This window comes from Capsicum annuum, chromosome 6, assembly GCF_002878395.1.
Source record: "Capsicum annuum cultivar UCD-10X-F1 chromosome 6, UCD10Xv1.1, whole genome shotgun sequence".
Lineage (NCBI taxonomy): Eukaryota > Viridiplantae > Streptophyta > Magnoliopsida > Solanales > Solanaceae > Capsicum > Capsicum annuum.
The window spans coordinates 35,030,936-35,054,573 of record NC_061116.1 but is presented as its reverse complement, the minus strand read 5'-3'; the positions used below and the strand labels follow the sequence as shown (position 1 = coordinate 35,054,573).

Below are 23,638 nucleotides of genomic sequence, written 5' to 3'. Positions count from 1 at the left end.
AAGCAAAGCTAATCTAATTTCTGAAATCTGTAATAAATCTATAAAGTGGATTCCATAGCTAAACTGGGGATCCGAAGATTAATACTATATAAATATCTGAAAATAAGATAATCTCAGGGTGCTTAAAAGCACAAGTTCTCAAAACATCAATACTCAAAATAGGGCTTCATAACCCATTCTTTAGATTCATGTAAGTTCATAGCAAAACATCAAGCTCAATAATACTTATTGAAATACTTCATCAATTTCAAGATAATAAAATCAAGAATCACCATATCATGCTTAAAAACTCAATTGGAAAATCTGAAAAATTGATTTACACGCATAAATATATGAATATAGTCATGCACTTCAACATTCAATCACTTGTAAACTCACAATTTTCAAATACTGATAATTGGGTATGAACTCTAATTTAAAATCATAAGAAATTTTCAAAAAAATATAATTCTGGGAACAAGGACGAAAGGATTGTCCTTGTTCATAACCCCACACACCTTAATAGACTTGGTTGGATGTAGAGAATTTGACTTTGAAACCCTAGGAGATGATCTTGAATGCTTTCTTGAGATTCTTGAATTGTGATGCATAATTCTTGGTTTCTTTATTGAAGAGGATGACTTGAATTTGATGTTCTTGGGAAGGTTCTAGAACTTCTTAGATTAGAAAGCCTAGATTCTTGCTTATCTTGAAGAAGGAGTGATGGAGTTTTGAAGTTCTTAGAAAAGGATCTTAAGAGGAAGCCCTAATCTTGTTCCTATGAACAAAGAGGATTAGGAGTTTTCAAAACTGATTTATGATGGATAAATACGTGTTTTTGGTGATTTATGTTGTGGGAGGTGAGGTGAAAGACCAAAATACCCCTCCAAAATAGTTTAAGGGTGACGTTGATCAAGTTTGGTCATGGGTGACGACTTGGTCTGATAAGTCGTCACATAATTGAAGGATTATCAGCTCAGATCATCACTTAGGAGCTTAATTTTATGGGTTTCTGGTTTGGCCTGATGACTTGGCTGATAAGTCGTCACATAGTTGACGGATTATCAGCTCAGGTCGTCACTTAGATGACAGACGGACATGTTGAAGTAAAATGAGTGTAACTTTTTGCTTTGATATCGAATTAAGGTGAAACCAAATGCGTTGGAAATAAGATTCAAAGATCTTTCATTTGATATAAGGTAGGACACATAAATCATTATGTATAAGGATTAATAGTCATTTAAAGTTGACCCAAACTGAAATGTTTGCTAAAACTTAATCAATAGAAGCGTCCTCAACTCGTCTTTGAGTTAGGAGATCTTTATGACCTCGATTGATATCAAAGGAAATTTTCACACTATATAACTAATAATTATCCATATATAGACATAGAATCATTGGGTTTTAGTCTGTACACTAGATAACAATGGTTTGAATTCTAATCCAAAAATGGGGGTGTTATATTATCTCCTCCTTGCGAACATTCGTCCATGAATGATAGGGAGGAACTTTTTTAAACACTAAAAGTATGGAATAATGTACACATGGCATGTATTCTAATGAAGGATATAGCTGAGCTGAAACTTTATAAAGCCTATCATGAAGCTGATTTCAGAGCTGACTTGACTTTACTGACTATAAGGAGATGATTCATCTAAGAGTTTAGAATTCATTTGAAGGGTTCATGATTCAATCATACACATAGTGCTGCAAAGTGATAAATTATTCAAGCACGAACCATGAGACAACGAGACTAAGATCGTACAATGGGTATTAAACAGTCTGACCTGGAATACTTGGAAAAACTAAGATCATTCATTGAACACTTATGAACTAGATCATGACTAATTAGTTGGAATCTGAAACTGATGTATGAACTGAGATGAATTTGTAATTTTCATAAATGCAAATATTTTTCCTCATGAAATGTCCTTACTCATGAATCTTTGGGTAGTAAGATTAAATGGAAAGTTGGAAATCTATAGGATCTTATCTGCTTGATTCCTAAATTGGATTGCAGGCTATACGGACTGAATCATACTGAAAGCTTATACTCAACTGGAGTATTTCTTCAACGCTCTTTCTAATAAGCTCTAATAATATTAGGGAGCAAAGAATTCTTGGGCATGATCTGAATGAGATATCTGAATAAGGAGTCGTATCATGGCTATAACTCTATAACATGGGACATAGACATATAACTCAAAAGTTGGGTAGAATTACTAGGCTTTAAGTAATGCAACTTCTTACTTTCAAGCTCAACAACACTTGTCAAATACTCTCTCAACTATATTATTCCCCTTAAATAATATACTCATTTGATCAACTTAAAATTCTCACATGGGCATTGATAATTCCATCAACTAAAGTCTAAAGTAAACTAAATCCTCTCACAATGATCAAGCTTAACTCGAAATCACAAGGTACAACACATACCATAATACTAGTCTAAACCACATGATTCAATCTTCTATGTCTTTTTAGAGCTCACAAACTAAGCATAACATGCCTTACCAATTCAATGACTAACTCATAACTCTTATTATGAATTCACTAGCGCATATTGTATTCCTCCACCTATATCCCAACATGAAATTCAAGTCTATCTTTATAACCATCTATGAACTTCAAGGCAAACACCCATAAAGGTACACTTCTCATATTCTCTAAACCTCTATCAACAGCAACCTTCTTGTACTATGCATTAAGAAGGCATACTCACAATTCTCCACTAACTATGACATATACCAACGATTTACCTCAATATTCCCTCATCCTCCAGCCTTAGATAGAAAAGCACAAATTATCTTTCTTAATGAGGTCCATAAACTCGCTCTCATCTAAACCATTGCTTATCCATTATCATCACCACAATCTTAACATAATCAGAGGTCATTTAAGGGCTAATATATAAGGACCTGAAGCACGAAAGCATAGTATACGTAACCTTGACATTTACCTGAGGCCGGAGGAATATAATGTCAAAGGCATAGATTCATTAAAGAGATCCAAACTGATGACATATAGGATATAAATTGAAATTTCGCTGATCATTAAGAATGTTGCATGAGTACTAGAACTGAACATACTGTAAAGTGTGAGTACATGAGTCATAAGCTGCATGACTTGGATTTAGAGTTCATAATTTAGAGAATATGACTCCGACTAATGAGTGAATTGGAGTTCCTTATACTGGGATTTGGAAGCGTACATGATTTTCTATAAGGTACATAAATATAAATTGTGGTCATGGAGCTGACATGTAAGGCATGAGTAGATATCGTGATAACTGAAGTATAAGACTTTTTACTGAGATGAGACTGGGTTAGACATCATCCTCCCTTATTGGTTTTCTACACTACACTGGCATCACTACTAGAACATGGAAGCCTGACTTGGTTACACATTCTACAATCTCCCCCTTAACTTTAATCCATCACTCTAAATTTGTGGGACCCTCTACTAAACTCTAATCTAAACTGCAATCGCATTACTCTAGAGTCTGGGGTATAACAATACACATAAATAAATAAATAAATTAAACGTACCCTGAAAAACTACTTGTAATGCCCTCTGCTACTACCTCCTTCTGAGATTTAACTCTTTGATTTCTATAGCCCCAAAAATCATCGTGTAATAACTTGAACACTTACTAGCATAGAATCTTCATGAGTATCACCATACCCTGAGTTCACACTATCTAGAGCTTCAACTCTTATTTCTATTAGCTCAATCATCAAAGATTCAAACTTAAATTCTAAAACTAACTATGGATATCCCCAAACCTTTAATTAACCATACTAACTTCATTCTTGGTCACTCTCTTAGTACTTACCATCCTTAACTTCCTTTAGCTTCAATAGTCATTATCATAGACATACACTCTATTAACTCAACAAATATACTAGCCTCACTAAACACATAATTATAGCCTACCAAGATCACATTTCAAAACTATATCCTTCCCAAATCATAAGAATAAAAATCATACTTAAAAGACTCACCACCAGCATCCATAACACCTCAAGTCATCTATTACGAACACCATGAACGCTATAGCTAGCCTTCTTCTACTTAACCACTCAAAGGTACTATTAACCACACACAATACTTAATAAACTTCAAAAATAATGCAGCACCATATCACCTTGTCACACCTCTACATCATACTTAATTATGAATACATGAACTTACACTCTTCCATAGACTGTTCAAGCCTACTAAATCACTTCCATATAACTAGCATCACTAACTACGCAATCATTACTTTCACCTTGATGATCATCCACCGTTCAAACTTAACGTCTAGTGCTAAATATGATTTATAACCCAACCTCACATACTATTCTCACTTGGAAGCTATAAAACAAAGTATCAAGAAATACTAGTACACTAGAACCTTATAATAATGACAATCGATCATGATCCAATAAAATACCTTATTAAAATCTGTTAATGCATCTTCCTTCTACATATTATGACTATCCACTCATCTATACACCCAAATATTCTTTTTATCTCTATAAGCCTAAATTCACAATACACAACTACCCAATACTCTCATCAATAACCTATACTTTTCTAACACAACAAATACCATCAATAACTCTTTTCATAATTCAAGCAAACAACAATTCACCTTAACTAATAACTCCTTCTCTTCCTTCCACTAAACTAACAAACAAGGGCATATCACTTCACTACTAACTAAATCGTATGCAAACTTTTAGCTATATACATTTCATAAATTTCCCTTACCACCTTTCTTGTCACTACACTTCTAAACGAATACTTCCGGCTATAAGAAGGTTCTACTACTTATGAATCATAACACTCTAGGTTTTAATATCTCATGAATACAAACTCTATTCAACAATCTATATTCACATTGTCTCCTCTAATGAGTACTATCTATATTGAAGGGTTAATGAGGAATCTGAATACAAATCTTACTCTGTCTTAACTGAATAACGCATAAGAATGAGAACATAACTTTAAACTTGAGGAACTTGTAACATGTTAGAGAGCTCCTCTCGAGCCCCTTGTGTGACTTCTAAAGTTACTCATAGTAAATTTGAGAGCATTATCTCAGGAGGAATTGGAACCACTAATTAGGTTATCTCAAGAATATGACAGATGGAGAATTATGGAGTAACACACGAATCGATAGAAGTTTTTGAGAGAACAACTTTACAGCATAATCTAGAGTATGAAAGAAAAGAAACTTTTATTCAACGCCTTGTAGCCTCTCAAAAAAAGTATAGACGTCTCAGTACCATTCCACAAGACTTTACTAGACATGGCTTCACAAATACCCTAGGACACTTGAACCTTATGCTCTGATACCAAGTTTGTAATAACCTGAGACTACCCCCTATTCATCACACGATGCTTAGAACCACAAGTGATCCAAATCTAATTCTTATACTGGCATAACTCATAAGCAACTGAATAAAATACATAAGTCTGAAAGAAATAAGCAGAAGATATATCTTTTTTGAGTATGATCAAAACAAACTATATTAAAAGGATTACAACTCTAATTATATAAAATAAGACTAAAATAAAATACATAACTCTACTGACTGTCTATGAAGTCTTTACTAGTATTGACTTTAGGTAGTTGGGACATGACCCCTAACTATCCCGAATCAATATAACTGGAAGAATAAATAAAACAAGATGCTCTTAAAACTAAAGTTGACTCGAGCTCTTGAATCAAAAGAACCCATCATCTACTGGAAGTTGCAAGCTGTCTGGTTATGATATGTGTGCTACAACTGGTACCTACATTATGAGATAATGTAGCACATAGACATAAATATGGATCAGTACTTTTGGAATATACTAAGCGTGTGGGGGTGAATGCATAAGTGAAATAATAACTGAATATATTCATAAACTTTAAAATAATGCATGCTAAGTGTAAATGACTCACCTTGGCTTGAATGAAACATGTACTGTGAAATAATAAAGCATAAATATGTAAAGCATAGATAATCTTTGTGAATCATAACACTTAATTCTAAAAGTTGTACTATATTTAATTCATACTTTCCAAGTGAAGAAAGGGCTCACTTCTATATATTAAATCTGAAAACTAAAGTCTATAGCTAAAGCTTCTTTATATAACAAAATCTGAATAAAGTGTGCGCCTTTACACTTAGTTTTCTAAAGAGTTTTTCTGTAGTCTTTTCTTTTAGGAACTATTCTATTAAACTTTTTTATTAGGGAGGTTCTTCTTACCGACATAAACCATGTGAGCTATCATAGAGTTCAATGTCTTACCCATATTGGGAAGAGTCCTGTCTTATTCCCCTAAGAGAAAAACCTCACGTTGGGAAGAGGTGTCATACTCTTTCCAAGGAGTATAACCTAAGCTATGTGATCACATTTGTATCTATCATCCATATAGAAATAGGAATAATCTGTACCTACATTGGGTACGTAGTTCGGTAGAAGATAGGGCACGCTAATCCCACACTTCCCGCTCGGTGCTAAATACTACTCCCTTACTTATATGCTCATTTTGTTGGAAATTCCCTTTTAAAAACTAGCATAAGGGTTTATTATAAAACCAATTATACATTTATCTAAATCAATTTGTAAGAAAGCTAATCTGATTTCTGAAATCTATAATAAATCTGTAAAGTGGATTCCATTGCTAAATTGAGGATTCGAAGATCAATACTATATAAATATCTGAAAATAGAATAATCTTAGGGTGCTTAAAAGCACAAGTTCTCAAAACATCAATATTCAAAATAGGGCTTCATGACCCATTCTTTAGATTCATGTAAGTTCATAGCAAAACATCAAGCTCAATAATACTTATTGAAATACTTCAACAGTATCAAGATACTAAAATCAAGAATCACGATATCATGCTTAAAAACTCAATTGAAAAATCTGAAAAATTGCACTACACGCATAAATATATGAATATAGTCATGCACTTCAACATTCAATCACTTGTAAACTCATAATCTTCAAATACTGAGAATTGGGTATGAACTCTAATTTAAAATCATAAGAAATTTGTGAAAAAATATAATTTTGGGCACAAGGGCAAAAGAATTGCCCTTGTACATATCCCCACATACCTTAATAGACTTGGTTGGATGTAGAGAATTTGACTTTGAAACCCTAGGAGATAATCTTGAATGCTTTCTTGAGATTCTTGAATTGTGATGCTTAATTCTTGATTTTTTTCTTGAAGAGGATGACTTGAATTTGATGTTCTTGGGAACGTTCTAGAACTTCTTGGATTAGAAAGCTTAGATTCTTGCTTATCTTGAATAAGGAGTAATGGAGTTTTGAAGTTCTTGGAAGAGGATCTTAAGAGGAAACCCTAATCTTGCTCTTGTGAACAAAGAGGATTAGGGGTTTTCAAAACTGATTTGTGTTGGATAAATACGTATTTTTTGTGATTTATGTCATGGGAGGTGAGGGAAAATACCAACATACCCCTCCAAAACCGTTTAAGGGTGACGTTGATCAAGTCCGGTCATAGGTAACAACTTGGTCTGATAAGTAATCACATAATTGACGGCTTATCAGCTCAAGTCATCACTTAGGAGCTTAATTTTATGGGTTTTAGGTTTGGGTTGACGACTTGGCTGATAAGTCATCAAATAGTTGATGGCTTATTAGCTCAGGTCGTCACTTAGATGACAGACGGACATAATGAAGTAAAATGAGTATAACTTTTTTCTCCGATATCAGATTAAGGTGAAACCAAATGCATTGGAAAGATAATTCAAAAAAATTTCATTTGATATAAGGTAGGATATGTAACTCATTATGTACAAGGAGTAGTGGTAGTTTAAAGTTGACTCAAGCTAAAATGTTCGCTAAAATTTAATCAATAGAAGCGTCCTCAACTCATCTTTGAGTTAAGAGATCTTTATGACCTCGATTGATATCAAAGGACATTTTCACACTATATAACTGATAACTATCCATATATAGACATAGAATCATTGGGTTTCGGTCTGTACACTTGATAACAACTGTTTGAATTCTAATCCAAAAATGGGGGGTGTTACAGCTAAGGGGTCATTTAGTAGGAGGATAAGAAAAATAATTTTGGAATAAAATTTGGGATTAAATTTTTTCCATGTTTGAAATAAGTTATTACTTAATTCGGGACTATTTTATTCCACTATTTGTACTAAAATGGTGGAATTACTATCCTATGGAAAGGAAGGGATAAAATAATCTCATGCGATATCCCACCTCATGAGATATCAAGGATCAGACCAGAAGGGTCTATTCTACGCAATTTAACCCTACATTTTCTCGAAGGGTGTTTCCACGGCTTGAACAATATAACTCCTTATGTAATTACTAGTAACTGATCAAGGAAGAAGATGGGTTAATCCAAATAATTTTCCTATTTGGTGTTTCCATCCTAAGAAAACTGGTTGAAAAAGAAATAGCCAAAAATTGATTCTTTCTTTTTTAGCGAAAATATGATAGTTCAAGCAATGACGCGCTCAGTTTAGGTGGCTGACACACTTTTCATGTCATTAGAATTGTTCAATAGACATAGTTTAAGCATATGTCAAGGTTCAATAAGTTGCATCCTTAGTTTAGATGTCTAAATAAAACATTTTATCAAATTTAAGAATCTACATATGTATTCAACCTTTAATTAAAAAAATAAGAAAAAGTGATAAGAAGGTCTAATCATGCTACTTCAGTCGTATGCTTAACACATTGCAAGTTGATCAGTTCACCCTTTAGAAATAGGCTAAGAAATTTATCGGTTCAAATCCGAGAAAGGGATTTTTTGGCATCATCTGGAGTTACACAACTCTAGTTAGAAAGTTTTCCAACTTTCATATTCAGATATTTCGATAACATAGTCATATATTTTGTCTTGGTTATTCTAAGGATGTCGAATAGAGCATTAATAAGGGTGTATGAGTTAGACAACCCTAAAGCGAGTAGGAGTTTACTCACATAGAGTTGAAAAGTTTGAAAGCAGAGCAGGAGTCTTCATTTCAAATGGGCTTTGATAGATCTTTGAAATTGGAAAAAGATGCTCAGTCCGCTCTCTTTTTGATCCAGTTACAGTTGGAGTAGTAAGCTCATCTAGTTCCTCCTCTTTCTCTCTTTCTTGAAGTTTGAGTTTTAGTTGTCTTACCTGTTGATATCAGCGATCCATAGTTAAAAAAAGAAGTCCTACAATATTAAGACATATAGTTTGGTATAGATGTGTTGACAATAGCTCTTGTTAAAATGATTATATTGTCCTTATCGAATATCAACTAATGATTTTTCAAATAGAGAATGAAGAGAATTTAGAGCTTTTTCATATTATAGAAGAGGTATTTTGACATGTTAGCTTGGTGTCATAAGAAATTCAGATAAAGAATATTTTAGTCATTCTAAAGTATAAGCCAATAATGTATTCCTCAAATTATACACATGTATAAATTACAAGCAATTACAAAGCACGTGTCGATCTCTCTTTTAGTGTTGTGTATCTCTTTTTCTGCTAAAACATAGTCATTCTAATCTTTCTCCTCCTAAACAAAAACAAGAGCAAATTAAGATGTTTGTTATCTTTTTGTTGGGTATGTTTTATTGTCAAATTATTTCATATTATACAATTTTCAATTGTTGATTATCGTATTTCTATTTTGTGGTTTATATATTTTGAGTTTTCCCTGGGGATTTTCCATTTCAAGAGAAAAAGAACGAAAATTTCATACGTGGGGTTTCTGACTCTGGTACAAGAAGAAGACTCAATTTAATTAGATAGCTTATTTAGGGTTTCAATCCATCCTTGATTTTAATGGGGAAAAAAAGAGCCTTTGTCATGACTCGGTTTTTCAAGTCATGATTGGGCCTACTTTAACCCATCAGTAGGTAAGCCAAGTCGTGGCTCGAAACGAAAAGTGACAGGCTAACAAATAGAAGAAAAAAAATAAGAATGTAATCAACATCAGTAAATAATAAGAGGAAGTAAAAGATACATACATGATGTACTACACAAGAGGGGGGGATAAAATATACAAAAAAGAATCCCTCCAAAGACCTAGTAAGGTCAGTACAAGAGCCACTAGTAGTCTCTAAATATGCAAAAAGACTATTACTGAAACAGAAGGAGGAGGATCTGCTTTTGACTCTAGAAATCTCTCTCTGTCTCCATATCAGCAATACGACCTGAAGATTACGTCAGCAGCGGTGACTTGTACTCAGATCTACATCATAAAAAAGATCCACAAGTATAGTATAAGTACCAAAATATGGGTACTTCGTAGCCATCATCAGCTGACTGAGCTCAAATACAATAAAAGTATAAATAAAGTGCAAGAACGTAAGCTAAAGTCAATAATAAGGGATAAAAATGAAAACAAATAGCTATACTAGGCAAAGTGTGATAAATAAGGAGTAAGTAACTCGAGAGTGAAAATAAAATTCTATCTATAACCTAATTGGGCCCCATAAGCCCAGAAGACACAAGAAAATAATTAATTCAACCGAGCCCCCATAAACCATTTGGGTGCAAACAGTGAATATCTAAAGTAAGAATCATAAATAATAGTAATAAACGTGAAATAAACCAAGATATGTGACAAGCGTACCATATACTTCTATCCAAGCCATGTCCACAAACCTTATCGATTCTGCCTCAATTTCCAATCCAGATTCATAATAGTAACAATACGAGAGTCGAATTCAAACCAAAACTAGTGAATAATAAAAAGAGGTCAGATGATCCATAACAGTATGATAACGATTGCTGGATTCGAACTGAAACCATTAGATAACAAGAGGCCTAAAAACATGGTTTATCAAGTCCATGAATGTTGTTGGGGCATTGGTCAACGCAAAAAGCATCACCAGAAACTCGTAATGACCGTAGCGAGTCCTGAAGGTTGTCTCAGTGATGTTCTCCGCTCAAATCCTTAACTGATAGTCGCTAAATCTCAAATCAATATTAAAAAACATCAATCTCAAAAAACACTGTCACACCCTAAAGTTGATCAAATAAATCATCGATACGATACATAGGATACTTATTCTTTATAGTCACCTTATTCAGCTACTTGTAATCGATATACACATGCATAGAACCAGTCTTCTTCTTCACAAACAGAATAGGAGAACCCCAAGGTGAATTTGGAGCTTTGTTTTAGAAATGGTTTAAGAATACAATGGTACACCTCTTGAAAAAACAAATTGTCCATATAAACGCATAACCACCAAGATATCGTAAGTGGAGTCCTAGAAAGGTAGAGTATGGGAAGACCTTACCTCTATATCGTGGAGGTAGAGAGGCTATTTCCAGAGGACCCTCGACACCCACTTGTCGTTTCAATGAATTCTAATTCATCCCAAATAAAAACTAGAACCCAAAGCCTAAAGGGCAAGTTTTTTCATTCAAAATTTCAAAGAGACATATCAAAATGGAAAAATATCAAAACGAACAAGGTAAGCACAGGTGTTTACCTTGTCCATGAAAAGTTAACATCGTTTGGTTAGATGGTAAAATGCAAGGTAATATCATGATTTTACCTTACAAGGTAAATGGAGTCACTTACATTATCTTTTGACTGAAAAAGTTGATGGAGCTTGGGAATTTAATGATACCGATGTACTCCCTCCGTTCATCTTTATTTATCCACTTTTCTATTTTGGATGTCCAACAATATTTATCCAATTTATGAAATTAATGGACAATTTATTTATTTATACCAATTTTACCCTTGGTATTAAATACAATACATCACTCGTTGCATTTTTTAAAATAAAAAATTTATTATATTCAAAGGGTGATATAGTAAAATCACCCATCTAGTTATTGTTTCTTAATGCATATATCAAGTCAAAAGTGAACAAGTATTTATAAAATCAATGAATAATTTATTCATTTTTACCTATTTTACCCTTGGTATTAAATAACTCAATAAGAAAAAATCGAAATCGAATCAATAACCCAATTAAGTTTATTTATAAAATCATTAACCCAAGAATAAACCAATAATAATTTTATCGATTTTCTTTATTGATCAGTTTGGTTTTTGCACAGCCCTAAAAAATTGTCCCTTACCTTATTAAATTTCTTTTATAAACCACTCATTTCATTCATTTCTTATTCACATTATTTGTTTGTTTACTTGTTTCACTTTCTTCATTCACATTACTTGGTGTTTGTTCTTATTCTTGTTCAAAGTCTATTTCATCAAAAAAATTGCACTTTAAGGGATATTTTAATCACCTTTTTATATAATTATTTCAATACCTAACAAACAAGTATGTAGTATTAATATTATTAATCTAATTTTTAGCTTACTGATTTGCCAAATGTTTGTGTTATCATACCAACTTGTGAAACCTAAACCTGCGTTAAGTCATTAATGTGTTTCAAACCCACCATCAAATTGTTGTTTCATTGCCATTTTTGAAGAATCAATATTCAAATTCGAAGAATTTTGACTTGCTCGAAGATCAAACTCACTATCTGTGGGTTCTTCAACAATAAGGGAGTGTTTCCACAAACGCATACATATCAAGTGTCTGTACATTAAGGCCAAGTGTCCGTAGATTAAGGCGATTACCAAAAATTTCAACGGTACGAAAAAATAAAGATAAAGAATCATCATTTCAAATAGGAGTTTCACCAAATATTGATTGTCCGTTGGACGTAAAATAATTCGAATATCGACCAGAAATAACCACATCATTTTCCGAATTAGTAATACCCATTTTACTCTTAAACAATCTTTTCAAACGATCATATTTGAGGGATAAAGGGAACGATAGAACCACTATAGGACGCCGATTATATCGCACGAAATCCCCATCATGCAAAACTTCACCACTCCAATGTAAATTTACTCTTACCTTACTATCATCCATCTTAAAGTAAGAAGTGAATAAGGTTCAACAAATATTTTGAGTTACAAACTTCGATAATTTTTTTTTAACTGATGCAAATGAAAGACACCTACCCTCACAGTATATAGCACCGTAAATTTTGAAGTTGTTACAAGGCAAACATGAAATCCTACCTTACTTGTTGAACATGAGACCTTCCTTTATAAGGTGAGAGTAAATACTCAACTTACAATCAGTCAGCAAAAGGAAATTTATTCCCTCGTCAGCTTGCAAGACACTCCTTCCTTAGGAAAATTTACTCTCCACTTTTTCGGTCAAAGGATAACTCCTAACCTAAGGGAATATATTCCTCACTTTTTCAGTCAAAAAATAAGATATTATACTTTTTCGGTCACTAGATAAGGCAATACACTTTCATGATTTTATCTTGCACTTTACATGTGACCAACACCGAGAACTTTTTAATGGACAAGGTAAACACATGTGTTCACCTTGTCCATTTCGATATTTTTTCCCATTTCGATATTTTTTCCATTTTGATATGCCCTTTTAGAATTTTGAATTAAAAACTTGCCCTTTAACTCTGAACTCTAAAAGAAACGACTCACATTCATGAACAAGCAAGAAATCAACTACTTTGGCTTTTTTTGTGCGTAAATCAACTACATTGTCATCAATACTTCTAATTTTACAAGTCAGAGATTTGGCAACCTACTGATACTGCTTCATAATCAGAAAGATTACATTGTATACACAGCTTCGCCTCCCACAACATTAGACATTGGATAACTTCTTTGTAAGCAGCAGTACAGATGTATGATACAATATAAAGGTACTGATTCTTGTAACTACTAAGAATAATTGGCACATGTACAAGTGATGTAGAAGAAAAATAACAATAGGCATCACTCCGATCACGAGCCCATTTTCCTTTCACTTCTACAACCAAGAAACTCTTGGCTAGAATTTTTGCGTATGCCTTCTCTTCGAGTTACCAATGTGTGATCAGCATATATAACAATGGTGTTTGTAGGAGTTAAGTAGCTGTCAATTACCTTACTAATACATGCAAAATCACGCTGGCTAGATGCCAGCAAGCGATGCCCATCTGGTTCAGGAATATAGCTTTGTTTTCCTTGAGAGCAAAGATGAAGGCGTGGAAGTCCAGACTAGAATTCCTTTTTGTACAGATGACTTTCTAAAGCTTGCATATGCTGTCATCCAGAGCCTGCTTGCAGTGGAAGTAAAGACCCTTGTTTGCCCTTTACGAAAAAAGTAAGTTCCGCTGGTGCAATGACCATGCTCAACCATTCTTGTAGTTCTTCACCTTCTACTTTCTCATTCTCTGAGAGGAAGAAATATCAATCCATAACAAAGTATCAAATATAATACTTCTTCGGTTTCATTTATATGGCAGTCTGAGCATGGAGTGCATGCTCATGTAAGAAAGAAAATTCTTTATACACATCAAAAGTACCACAAACATGTCATTTTTGTGGCTATAAGAGCATGACATGGAGAGTAAATAGGAAGTACAGAATTGAAGAGTTCTCAAATATAAAAGGGTGCCATTTTTTTTTTACACACTAAACGAAATAATGTCATAAAATGGAAGAGAGAGAATCCACCTTCCTCAAATAAAAAAAGAAGAGAATGAAAGGGAAAGACGCATCACATATCATAAAGAGATCTTCATTATTTATGAACATATTAAAATGAGATTCTCTTATTTAGCTTCAATGCAAAATCATTGTGTTGTGAAGTGAATCGAAAGAAAGCAATATTTAAGAATACTGAAAAGTTGACTAGTTGTGTGTCATTGAAAATATTACCTTCCAATTGAGCTCCTAACCCCTCAAGAACCTTGGGATTAGCACGTACAACACAGAGTGCAATATCAAGTGCAGACTGCAGTAAAGCCCTGACCTCTCTTTGAACAAGATCAACAAGATGACCCTGTGGAATAATTTGACTTTCAGATCTGCTATGGAGGTGGGTATTCTTAAGCTGGGATTAAATATTAGAGCAGAAGAAAGCAGAGAAATCAGACATCAAGAGAGGGGCAAGAGCGGAAAAAACCTGATCCCTTCCCCAAGGCATGGACCCACCATCATCCATCCCACCACCAGAAAGTGTTGCCACTGAAATAGGGCCAATGGTCTGACTAAGACCATATTCAGCCACTGCTTTGTAGGCCATGTCTGTTGCTCTGCGTATATCATCAAGAGCACCAGTAGATACACGTCCAGAGTACAATACTTCTTCCGCTGCACGTCCACCAAGAAGAGTGACCAATCTCCCACGCAATTCATCAACAAAGAGCAGATATCTGTCCTCATTGGTCGGAGGAATATAAGTAAATCCTAAAGCCCCTCCAGATCTCGGCAATATGCTTAGCTTCTGATTAACGAAAAAGGAAACTGTTGTTGAAACCATAACTGCACTATTCCCAATTATGTACACGAAAAACAACAATTGCAGTTTGAGAAGAGCACGATTGAGACGCAGCAAATTACTGACTATAGTAAAGCATCATGAACCAATATAATGGCTGATCACTTGAAAACTTGCACATGAAAAGGAGCAAACATATTGATAAACCTTGCAGGAAGACTACTTCCAGAACCATGTTGGTATGGTTCCTTTCAAAAAGAAATACATTTTAATAGGATAGCTGGGGAAGGTAAAAGATGAACTAACTGGTGCCATCAAAATTAAGAGGGCTGGTAGCTGTTCTCTTTTGGACATTTTTCACTCAACTAGGACACTAATAAGCCACTGGTTCCTCATTTTCTATCTTTTAATTTTATTTTACTCAAATAACAGTAATATTATGACAAGGACAGGTCACAAAGATTACTGCATTGATCAATAATCCTAATTTCTTTAAGTTCCATAATCCTTCACCCAAATACAAGCTATGAACCCAATTTAAACTCTATTAGAGGTCCCATGCCAAATGCATGGGAAGTGGTTTTGCTGCTGCATTAGGTCCCTGGTAAAGGTTAAAACCTGGCTATTCAAGACTTGCAGACATATTTGATTTTCTAAAATGAAAAGAGCAGCCCGGTGCATTAAAGCACCTGCTATGTGCAGAGTCTAGGGAAGGGCCAGACCACGAGGTTACCTGCATTTCTGCATTTCTGAAGAAACCCTATTTCTTCAGCAATTCTATTAGATAATTCTTTCTTTTTCTTTTTACATCAGCCTCTTTTGTCAGATGCTATCCAGTGGGACACAAAACAAATAAAAAGTAAAAACAAAAAACATGAGATTGCAGTAAATCAGGAAGAATAAGAATTTCTCAGAGCAAGTGATAATAATGATCACCTCAACCCGTGGCTGTCCAGAAAGAAGATTTGCAACAGCAGTCCCAACTACCGCGTGCCCTGCTTCATGCCTTGCAACTACAGCCTTTTCACTGCCCTGCAGTTTGGCAGTCTTCTTCTCGATACCCTGAAATATCGAAATGAAGCTTGTAAACATAAATGTCAAGGGTGATCAAGAAGAGAAACTAAAAGAAACAAGTCAGATATTGTAGCACAGTAGCAGCATGATCAAGAACAAGAAATACTTCATTTATTCATTCATTCAATTTCCTATTGAGCCCAAAGACCAGCAGTACTAGATTAAGCATTGGGAATGCAAACTATAAGTAATCCGCCATCTAGCATTTTTGAAAAATTAACCATCAACATTGTTGAGTGCACTCGACAATGCTTGGTACTTAAGTTGTCCATGAAGCCTGACTCAGCCAATTCGACCATTGACTCTAATGCTATAAATTCTTCGGTGTTGCACATGTCTGTCATTGCAGACCATTAAATTTTAGGAGCTAATCAAATTCTGAGTATTTAAAAGCATCAAGGTTCAAAGCATCGGCATGGACACATTTGAAGTTTAAGGATGGATAATATGTGCCATTTCTCTAAAGCTCTGGAAATCCATGCTTGTTAATCTATCAGCAACGGAGCCAAAAAATAGAAAATCCTTCCAGTGGACTCTTGTTCAAGGGAGAACATCTAACATGGATATCTTTTCTCATAACAAGCTTCTTATGTGTGCCACTTTGCTCTTATTAAACTAATCATCGTGGATCTAATGCACGAATATGGAGAAAGAGTTACACGTAATGCAAAAAGAGTAATGGTGCATGCTGTTGGTCAGCCATTAGAGCATACTTATGAGAGGTAAAGAGTGATACCGCAATTGAACGCTCAACAGCTTGAATAAAGTCAACTCTTTCAACTAAAACTTTATTCAGCCTTCCTGCCAACAAAGCAGCTTCATTCACCAGATTTGCAAGATCTGCCCTGTACCATCCCCGAGATGAATAATCAAGCAGTCATAGAAACATCACACACAAAATTGAAAGCTTAAGAAAATCAGAGAAGAAGGTTTACCCCGTGAAACCTGTAGTCATAGAAGCGATGTTACCAAGATCAACATCTTGTGCCAAGGGAAGTTCTTTCTTGGAGACATGTACCTTTAAGATAGCTTCTCTTCCAATCCTATCAGGTGTTTCCACCTAGACACAGAAACTTACATCACCATTTCCCTTTATGACCATGTTCTACAATGGACAAAAGCTTTATACCAAAAGGAAAAATTCATTCCCATTGAAGAAAAGATACGAACCATCACTACACGGTCAAATCTCCCAGGCCGGCGAAGAGCAGGGTCTAAGACATCAGCACGATTTGTTGCTCCAAGAACAATTACAGCAGAATTACTGTCAAATCCATCCATCTCCTACAGATTATCGTAAGCTATTAATTTATCATGAAAAACTGAAGTGATGAAGCCCCACAAAAATCAGTACATCTTACAGTGAGTAGTTGGTTCAATGTCTGCTCTCTTTCATCATTGCTCACAATGCGAAACTTACCATCACGGCTTTTTGCCACAGCATCTATCTGCACATCCAGAAAATAACGCAACTTTATCAGGATATTTTTGAGTTTGTAGAGGAAGAAAGGAGGAAAGCACAAGTGACCTCATCGATAAAAATTATTGAAGGTGCCTCCTTCTTTGCCCGTGAAAACAGGTCACGAACACGTGATGCTCCCATTCCAACATATAATTCTACAAACTCACTTGCAGAACAACTGATAAAAGGAACCTCAGCTTCCCCAGCAACAGCCTTTGCTAGAAGTGTCTTTCCTGTTCCAGGGAGACCTACCTGAAACAAATTAAAGCTATTTTTACAATTTAAACATCAAAAAGCTCAAAGCATATAACTAGACAAATGGTTTCCCCAAATAGAATGGTCTACAAGTCGAACAGTCGAATAACAACATTAGAATGATGTCATTTAATTGTAGAGGCATCACAAAGTGACATGAAGCGAAAGAGAGAATCCCTTCAGAAACAGGAAAAAACCAAGAACTGAAAAGCAGTTGTTCTCAATGAGTCCCTATTTGAAGCCTGTAATTAGTATATAGCATTCTACAAAATGTCACTTTGGTTACCACCTACCAGTCCCACAACAATGTCAAATTTAAAACTCACCAGCAGAACACCTCGAGGAGGACGTGCCCCAAGCCGTATATACTTATCTGGATTTCTAAGAAATTCCTGCAAAGGATAGCAATTAAAAAACACCATAACAAAGAGTTACAAACTATTCAACATCTTATGGTATCACAATGCAGCACTTATTGTAGAAATGTTGTTAAGAGAAGTTCACCACTGAAAATGAAAAATACCACAATTTCTTCCAGCTCCTCCTTAGCCTCGTCAACACCTGCAACATCAGCAAATGTGATAGTTTCCCCTAGTTCAGACACTTTTGTGCCACCTGAACTCCCTGACTTGCGATTTCTGAGCTGACCAGCTGTGCTCTGATATTAAACAGCCAAAATAAGTTGGTGATATATTCATAAATATAGTGGACATAAAATAATCACAGAAATATAGCACATACGATTATATGTACCTGAGAAAAGTTCACTGGGAAGCGATGAAGAAGCCCTGCTAGTACAGCAATATAAAATAATGCTATCTGCAAATAAATGTAAAGTTAGCACTTCAAGTTTTTAATTCCAACATCTGGAGAAAAAAATAAGGGTAGAGAAACATTAATGAGTTTGTGCACACAAGAGAACAGATGAATAACACGAATGGGGCACTAGAGAGAAGTGTCAAGTTGCATGAGCGAAAAATTCATATGAAACAAAATAACAAGAAAATTATAAAAGGTATGAAACCACTGCACTTGAGGGAAAAAAAAAAAAAATTGATCTCTCACACTCCAGAATGTCATGTCAAAGGACCTGGCTGACAGGAAAGGGTGAAAAGGGGCTGTGTTCACACTTCGAGCAGGACTTTTGTTCCATAAGAGTGGCAAGTGGAACTTCCCATAGCAAATTAAAAGAATGGGCTAGCTTGGAATCGACAGAAAATCTGGTCATCTTTGAAACATTGTACGAAACACGAGACATTTTAAGCTAAGAAATCAACTTAGAGAGGAACTTATGACTGAACTCAACTCTGAAATATTTTCGTTAGATGTTGTTGTTTGTTCCCTAAAAATATTTTAACAGCAAGAAGAAGAAGTTTGGCTTAATGACCAGCTAATTGGGGACATTTATATGAATCACCAAAATACATTTTGCTCCACTATGGCCCTCGTCTTTTTTATAATTTTTATGCTAGAAGAAAAATTCACTCCTCGTCTGACAACTATTATGCAAAACATGCTTTTTTCTTTGGTAGGTATCCTCCTATTGTATGACACTCTCATCACACTCCTCCATTAGCAAGTTACTATTCGAGGCAGATCCATGGTTGAGACGCACGATTTTGTAGAAATCCATTCTCGTGCTCGTGAGAGCTCCTTCATACATATCCTCTCCAAACACTCAACACCCAGCCATACTTTCTTCCACCATAAAGAAAGATGTGAAGAACAAAAAAGACCAACCATACAATGAAAATTGTACAATCTAAATCCTCATTCATATCTTCTTTTGTTGGCCAATGAATGTATTTTGAATACGGGTATTGAATTTGAACTCCAATGTATGATGGAATATAACTTGTAATATTATATGTGAATAATAAAGAGAAAATTAGAAGAAAGGAAAGACGAACAATAAAATAGAACAGGTGACTCAAAATAATCATTCTGGTGAATCCTCAAACTCCATGGTTTTTCCAAAATCCCCAAGACAAATCATCTCAAACAAGTAATAACTCATTGAGAACCCATGAACAGTGTCTTCAAATAGAACACCCTAAACACTGACTAAATGAGCTTCTCATAACTGACCCTAAATCTTGATAAAAGAGGAATGTTGCAACAGGTTAGCCGACTCTAACCAGTAAGGGAGTAAAGTCTAGTTGATTTAAACGAAATACACCAAACTAATAGGCAGAGAAATACCTTAAGGTGTCATTTGGTTGGGTACTAGTGGGAAGAATAATCTCCACATAAAATTCAACGTCGTTTATACAATGTTTGGTTTCATCTATTCTTTCCACTTAAACTTAGCATTGTTCAAGACAATGTTTGGCTTCAATTTTCAGTTCCACATAAGTTATGCAGGAATATGTGTATTATTTATTTAATGCAGAATAGAATGTGGAATAAGAACGCAGAAATTAGTAATATATGTATTAAAACCACTAAATGACAAAAATAACCATTCATTATAATAACAACTATTTTATTTTGTTAAAACAATAAAAATATATTTTGAGATATACATAGTATAATCTAATATAATAAAACGGAAATTGAATAGTAAATAATCCCACATTATCATCCATATATTACTATTATAATCCATATATTACTAAATCCTGTATGAACCCGAGGCATTATTTTTTTTTAATAATCGTGGTATCCAGACTAGCTTGCGTCCACATCGACTAATGCCACAGGATACCTGCCACCTCCAACCGGATACAAGTACCAAATAACTCTACCCACCAAGACTAGAACACATGGGAAGAAATCACCTAGTATTTGTCTTTGTTGGAAATTGAACCTGAGACCTTAAGGTGCTCAACCCACTTCATTGAACCACAAGGCCGGCCACACCCTTGGGTGCATTAACCCATGCATTACTAAATCTTGCATTACAATCCCTTAATTACTAATCCTTGCATAACTTGCTTCTAACCAAACAAACCCTAAGTGCCATGTGACAAAAATAGAGTAACGACATGGCATAAGAATCAAGACAACATTTTCCTTCCAACAAAGGTAAGAACAACTATTTAAGTTGATCTAGTTATAACTGCTCCATTTGTTGAAACTCAAGATACACAAAATCAAAAGCAATGAAGTTACAATAAAGAGCATTTATAAAAAGTTGAAGAAAGAAATAAGATATTTTAACGATAGTTGTTGACGAAGCATCAGATATCTAATTACCAGTCCATTTCAAGCTAACTGAATGTGTATCTAGTGGTAGTTCTGTCCTACTACTGGTATTATTACTGCTCTTGTTGTGGAGCCGGCATTACAGCCTCTTTAGAAAGATTAAAACATTTACAGATAAAGTGAGTGAACATGCAGCGGTGTAGATATCTCGAGTAGTACAGTACAGTACAGTAATTTTTTGTCCCGGCCTTCTTGCAAAATTATTTATAGTTAATCCCTTGAAATATGATAGTATTTCTTATGTGGCCTCTTACTTTTTAGATTTTGTCTTTTTGAAGTCTGTTCTTCTTCTTCTTCTTCTTTTTTTTAAATTAATCAAAACCAGTCACAATGGCATGGTATGCAACTTGAGGCATACAGTAAGTACATACAGGCATTTTGTTTTTAACCAATAAATACAGGACTAGTATCTTACATACATATTTATCAACTTAATCATGATTAAGTGATGTGTTCTTACTTTAACCTATAATTAACTAAGATTAAATGGCTGGTCGGGTATAAATATACATTAGAGAAGGAGAAAAGATTTGAACTTCATGGATTCTGAATTCTAGAAAGGCATAATACATAACCGTGCCGTTTAACTTAAACTCAACTGGCAACTATGTCCTTCAACTTTGGGTGTGCACAAGTAGGAACTTAAACTATCATAAAAGTGAACAAGTAGACACACACAAAGTTAAAGGGCAAAGATGTCATCTAATGGCCTGAGGCCAAGTTAAAGGACACGCTCATGTTTTATGCCTTCATATAAAGCTGGCTAGATTCTGAATTCAATTTGTACTTTTTTAGTAGATCTTGTAACACATATACAAGACGCGAGTAAGTATAATATGAGTAATATTTATCGATAACATTGCATATAATAACATTAGAACACTTGAAATGTCGTTCATCAAAAACCTTACCAGTGCAGAATTCATGAATCCACCAGACCGTTTATCAGGAGAACCAAACTCAACATCATTCTCAACCATTTTCTCATAAGGTGTCTTTATATCACTCGGTCTCGTCGTAGTATACACAATTTTCTTAGTAGGATTCACACTCCTTAACAATGCCGCCTCCGAATCTTGCAACTTACTAACAACCTCATTCTCTACAACAACACTAGTACTACTACTCATCACATCATTTTTCAATTTGAACATTATATGTACACCATCAACTTCAACTTTTTGCACTTGATTACTATTTATCTTACTTAAAAATTCACTATATGGAACACTTACAAACATTGTCTGAGCTCGAGGATCCGACCCCGGTAACGGCAAACCGGGTCGGAGCAATCTCATAACAAACATCACTATCCCTAATTGCAATAACAAAACCCCGATTTCTTGAGCTTGAACTATCGGTTCCCACCTCAATTTCTTCCCCCACCAATTATCTTTCCCTTGTTTCTCCCTTCTTGATGATGAACCCGAATTCGGTACCCGACCCGGTTCTTGACCCGGTGAATTCTTGCTATCTGTAGCTGATGATTCGGGTTTTTCTGATGAATCCGAATCTTGTTCACAAGACCCATTAACCCGAATTTTTTTCTTCGATTTTTTTTGGCCAAAGAATTGAAACCCATGAAGGGATTTTCTTGAAATGGATTTCTTTTCATGTAAAAAACCATAACGATTGGAGAAAAAAGAAAAAGTAGTATGTTTATTATACAAACACTTAGGATGATTATTATAGTGAAAATTTAAGGAAATTTGTACATGTATAAAGGGACGAATTGTTGTTGCCATTTTTTTGAGGCGCGGGAGGGGGGATTCGAAGTGATAATTACAGATTGCAGAGTGATTTTATTTTTCGGTGAAAGCTTGAAGAAGAAAGGATGGACGTAGGATTTGCCGGGTGAGGTTGGTTTGGACCGTTTGATGATTGATTTACCTGTGTCAGTTTTTTCGTGTTATCCGAATTTTTGTGTGAGATTGTCTCAATTATACAAGTTTGTATTTGAGAGAATATGGATCAACTTTGTACGCTTTCGGCGACAGAATTTATTTATTTTTTTTATGAAAAAAATATTTTATGGTAATGAAAGAAGTGAAAATAAAAGTATTTGGTCATTAAAATTATTTTATTTTAATAAAAATTATTTTTTGAAAAATAAAAATAAGTAAAATTTATTTTCACTTTTTTCACTCTTATTTCTCTCACAAAATCTTAAAAGCTATTTTAATTTATATTCATTGTCAAACACAACACCAACTCCAATTCCAATTCTGAAAAATTATTACTCCCTCTGTCCATTTAATGTATTGCTATTTTTTTGGTCCGTTTCAATAAAAAAATATCATTTTTGCTTATTTGATAATTATTTAAAAACACAATTACTCATTTATTCTTATTGGTAAGGTCTCACTTAATTAAAGATAGTAGTAGTATATTTTTTAATAAAGAACAATTTGA

At 34.5% G+C, this 23,638-nt stretch overlaps 1 protein-coding gene across 1 annotated transcript; it reads right to left on the bottom strand.

Moving 5' to 3' along the window:
- Positions 1-13,447: 13,447 nt before the first annotated feature.
- On the bottom strand, positions 13,448-23,173 carry LOC107853423 (ATP-dependent zinc metalloprotease FTSH 7, chloroplastic). Its single transcript, XM_016698416.2, has 13 exons — positions 22,138-23,173; positions 18,773-18,838; positions 18,543-18,677; positions 18,346-18,411; positions 17,831-18,016; positions 17,664-17,750; positions 17,473-17,586; positions 17,238-17,362; positions 17,039-17,147; positions 16,165-16,290; positions 14,914-15,234; positions 14,667-14,790; positions 13,448-14,179 (listed from the first exon to the last, which is right to left on the bottom strand). Exons 1-13 carry the CDS (start codon positions 22,969-22,971, stop codon positions 14,052-14,054), a joined length of 2,421 nt encoding a protein of 806 aa, XP_016553902.2. The 5' UTR covers positions 22,972-23,173; the 3' UTR covers positions 13,448-14,051.
- Between the last annotated feature and the right edge of the window lie 465 nt (positions 23,174-23,638).

Coding starts and splice junctions, on each gene's coding strand:
- LOC107853423 (XM_016698416.2), bottom strand. CDS start 22,971: ATGGCAACAACAATTCGTCCCTTTATACATGTACAAATTTCCTTAAAT. Junction 17,363..17,472: donor GATTTGACCGTGTAGTGATG/GTTCGTATCTTT, acceptor TTCTGTGTCTAG/GTGGAAACACCTGATAGGAT. Junction 14,791..14,913: donor TGCCTTGGGGAAGGGATCAG/GTTTTTTCCGCT, acceptor ATTATTCCACAG/GGTCATCTTGTTGATCTTGT.